The 4,248-nt window shown below is 37.2% G+C and overlaps 1 protein-coding gene across 1 annotated transcript; it reads right to left on the reverse strand.

The window, feature by feature from the left end:
* Window positions 1–3,431: 3,431 nt before the first annotated feature.
* LOC140141290 (uncharacterized) lies at window positions 3,432–3,974 on the reverse strand. The gene has a single exon (XM_072163119.1). The coding sequence runs from the start codon at window positions 3,972–3,974 to the stop codon at window positions 3,432–3,434; it is 543 nt and encodes a 180-aa protein (XP_072019220.1).
* Window positions 3,975–4,248: the final 274 nt, after the last annotated feature.

Here is a 4,248-nt window from a genome sequence, read left to right on the forward strand (position 1 = left end):
CTGAATGGGCCTTTAGTTCCCTCTCCTTACCCTGGCAATATAAATCAAAGAAAAATAAAGAAAGAAAACAAGAAAAGAAAATTAACCAAATTAAGGGATCTGGAATGAGCGTTTCGAGCGTTTCGATAGTATTTTTTGTGGGACATGAGAGCACATCAGACATATCGAATTGCATTCTGAATACGAAGAATGTCTTTCTGATATCAAATAAATTTCATTGTTTGAAATTCACGATATAATACAAATTTTATGACAAATTATTAAAATTTGATATTTTTCACATTTTGATAAATAACAGTCCTCGAAGTAAATATCATAAATCTAATGTTATATTCTTAAACAGTCCCTGGCATGATACCATACATGTATAGGCCTATGTATAGTAAATTTGTCTGCTTTATCTGTTTTGTGCTGTTTAAGCAAATAGTTAAACATAATTTCCATAAAATGTAAGCTTTTACTGTCAGCTAGATATGTCCCCTTTTAATTTTGAGCAGAACAAGTGAGGTAAAGCAAAGAAAATTGAAATTTACTACTACTAGCGCCAATAAATGTTATAAGATTGTAAAACGGTACGATCCTCTGGGTGGGGGTGTGTGTGGGGGTGTGTGCGTATGTGTGTCCTGCACGCGTATTTTTTTCTGCAACTATAACGGGACGCAATACGATACCGGTATGTTATAAGAATCAAACTTACAAGAAAGATGGCTCTTGTCAAATCCTACAATTCTGTCAGAGAAAATATGCATATTTGCATTAAATTTTTAATTAATTGACATAATTGATTAATTAATAAATATTTTATTTAATGATTTACCATAATTCCAAATATGTCAAACAATATGTCAAATTAAAGCTAATGAAATGCTTTATAAATTGGTCAGAGCGCATTTTGCAGAATGCATTTAGTACTTTAGTTACATGATTCCAAACATTATATTCCAATTTTTTGCTATACACGCATAGGAGCTGTACTTTTTAAAATCCGCGCCTAATCAATAATAATAGTCTTTCACTCCATTGTCAAAGTACTGTGCTCCCTGTAGCTGTAGCATTATGGAGTGACCAGGTCCTAGAGTGTGATGGTTTTGTAGCAGATGACAGTGCTCATTCAAGCCTGTCAAGGTCAGTTAGTAGCCACTTGCTGAATGGATGGCCATGATCAGCTATCAAAGAGATGCCTTGTGCAGCTGCCAATCACAGTAGAGGTTTGATAACATTTTGTTAAAAACCCAAATGTGATATAAGGACAAAGCTGTGCATGTTGGTACTTAATTGTTTGGATTCTTACGTTGAAATTCCCTTGTATTAGTATTTTTATGTGTAGTGTATAGTGGTCATAAATTATATAGCTTTTAAATTTTTGGCATTTTTGCTCTGTTGCACTGTACCATTATGGAATTTGAGCAAATCAATTACCGACACAAGCAGGTATACAGTGTATTATTTTATTTTTATTTCGTATCTCAGGAGCACAGCTCACTTGGTAAGGCATCAGAATTTGGTACACTAGCGCTTCGAACTTTAAATCGGAAGGTGGTGAGTTCGAGCCTCATCACGGTCACATTAATTTTATAAACCAAATATTGTTCGAACTTTTCATATTTGTTTTTCTTTTATTGTTTCTTTTCTTTGTCTCTTTTTTTTTTGTTTTCTTTATTTTTTTCTTTATTTTTCTTTGATCCATATTGCCAGTGTAAGGAGAGGAGGGAACTAACGGCCCATTCAGTGATTTTTTTTTCATCCGGACCATCGTAAAAATCATCAAAATTCAGATTTTGTACAAGACTGCGGAACTCAGTCTTCAATGATATAGTCAGTAATAATCTTTTGGTCATTATATGACTATCATCATTTGACGACTGAGTTCTTATGATACATCATCCGAAGAGCAGTTTCAGACAATTGCTTGGGATTGTTGGGGCAGAGGTTATCTTTTGAATTCTTTCATGACCACCGAAGCAGAGTTAAACCTGTCAAGGACACTCGGCGTGAATTGAACTGACCATGTCACTCGCCACAAAAGAATGTCAAAGGTCATAAAACATCAACTTGGTGTCTTCTGCTAGTGGTTCAGCCCTAAGCCGTGTAGGCTTATTTAAGACAAAAATAATTATGCATTTACGTGAATCTGTAATTTATATACTGACAGTATATATAAATTAGCTACATGTATTTGAATGGGGCTTCAACTTCGTCAATACTGTCGTTTTCTTGGGTTTTGTGCCAATTTTTTTCATTAAAATTTTTTATAAAAGTAACAATTAGATTTTTTTTTTTCACTTTCGCTGGGATCACTGAATGGGGCTTTGCAACGCGATATATTCAAAACTTGTATTCACCTACTGTTATAGCATTAATCCGATTATTACACAACCTCACCAGCGTATTCAAGATATCCAATGCAAATAATCACCTAGATTATGACTTATCATACCGTAAATATGGCGGAGTACTCAAATTCATTCAACAAAAGCATGATTACAAGCTATTGCAATCTACCGCGACAGCTCGTCTCACACACATAACAAATGCACAAATACGATCAAATAGGTTGACGACAACGTTTGATTGAATGCACTGCATTGTGCCATGATTACGGTGAAGGACACCGGTTCAATTCCTTTGTATGGAGCCAATCAATAATTTCACGGCACATCCTCTATTATTGCCCAATTGTTGCCCGGGATGATTGCACACTGTAAAAGAGCTATTGTTATAATGTTTGATGAAATCGTGTTTAACTACCGTATTTGCTTAAGAAGGGGCACAATACAGATAAAGCAGACAGATTGACTACATGTGGTACATGTATATACATATTAATATAGGGAATGTGTGTGAGTCGAGTATTACCTAATTATAATAGGGGCGTATCCAAAAATGAATTCACGCCCCTTTCAAATGTCGAGCCAAAGTGCAGGCCCTATGAACCGTACAGACGTGCTTGCTTTCAGGGCAAATTCCTTGCAGATGTTTGGTCTCCTCTCAGACAACGAATGAAGATCAAGGGTAGCTAAGGAATCTGCATACTACCAAGGATGTATTTGCAAACACGTCTCTGAATTTTCTCAAGCTGGGCCACCTGATTATGAGTAAGACCATGAATGCCAAAGTGGGGCGGCATACTCTAAAACAGGGCGGATGTACCCCTTACACCGGCCCAATAACAATTAACTCCTCAGGTGAGAGAGATGCTTCCTTCAGTTTGCGGAGCATGAAGAGTTTACGATTGGCCTTCGCATACATGGAATCAACTTGATCATCCCAACATAAATTGTTTTTGATCATAACACCCAGGAGTTTCACCTTCTCAAAACAGCTAATTTATGATCATCTATGGAAAGATCTATATGTGGGGTAGTTTTCTGGCCAAAATGAACTTGCGTGGCCTGACATTTTATTGCTCTTAGACCACTCATATCATAGGCCTACAGGGCATCAAGATTATCTTGGATTGAACTATCATCACTATATGCCCGGTTTTCACCTATTGTCAGGTCATCAACGTATTTCCAGACTCTATTGTTTGTATGCTGGACATCATTTAAGGCATAGTTGATCACTATGGCAAGAAAGGTTATAGGTCCCATGTTGGTACCTTGTGGAACATCTCCAGAGAGAGTAACCCATTCAGAAAAGGTTTGCTTGTATTTAACCCTCTGCTTACGGGAGGAAAGGAAGTCAATCACCCACTCCACAATTGCAGGGGAGACACCCATCATGCCCATCATGCCCATCTTCAACAAATTGATGACAGCAATTCTGCGGTCTATCATGTCGAAGGCTTTGGTATAGTCCGTAAGGACATGAGTGCAAACATTACCAGCCTTTTCAGCTCCAGAAACCATATGATGGTAAACATCAATGAGACAATGGGTGGTTGACATTCCTTTCTGATTACCATATTGTCTATGATCAATGAAGGGCTGAATAGTTTCAAGAACCCATTTGGCTACACGAGGCTTCAGCATGTTCAGCAACCTTGGCAAGACCAGCTGTAAGAGAAATTGGCCTAAGTTTGTCAATGGAAGGTGGGGTTTGTTTTGGAATAGGCACTACATTAGCGTCCTTCCACTGAGAGGGTACCGTAAAATGGGGTAACTTTGGGCACTTTTCAGAGTTTTTAAACCACTGCTTCCAACCAAAACCAATTATATTTCTAATTAACTCTTAACCCTTCTACACCTTGAAGTTGAAAAAGATTTTTTAATAATTTTGTAAGGGTGCCCTAGGGGTTAAAAATGA

This window comes from Amphiura filiformis, chromosome 2, assembly GCF_039555335.1.
Source record: "Amphiura filiformis chromosome 2, Afil_fr2py, whole genome shotgun sequence".
Classification (NCBI taxonomy): Eukaryota; Metazoa; Echinodermata; class Ophiuroidea; order Amphilepidida; family Amphiuridae; genus Amphiura; species Amphiura filiformis.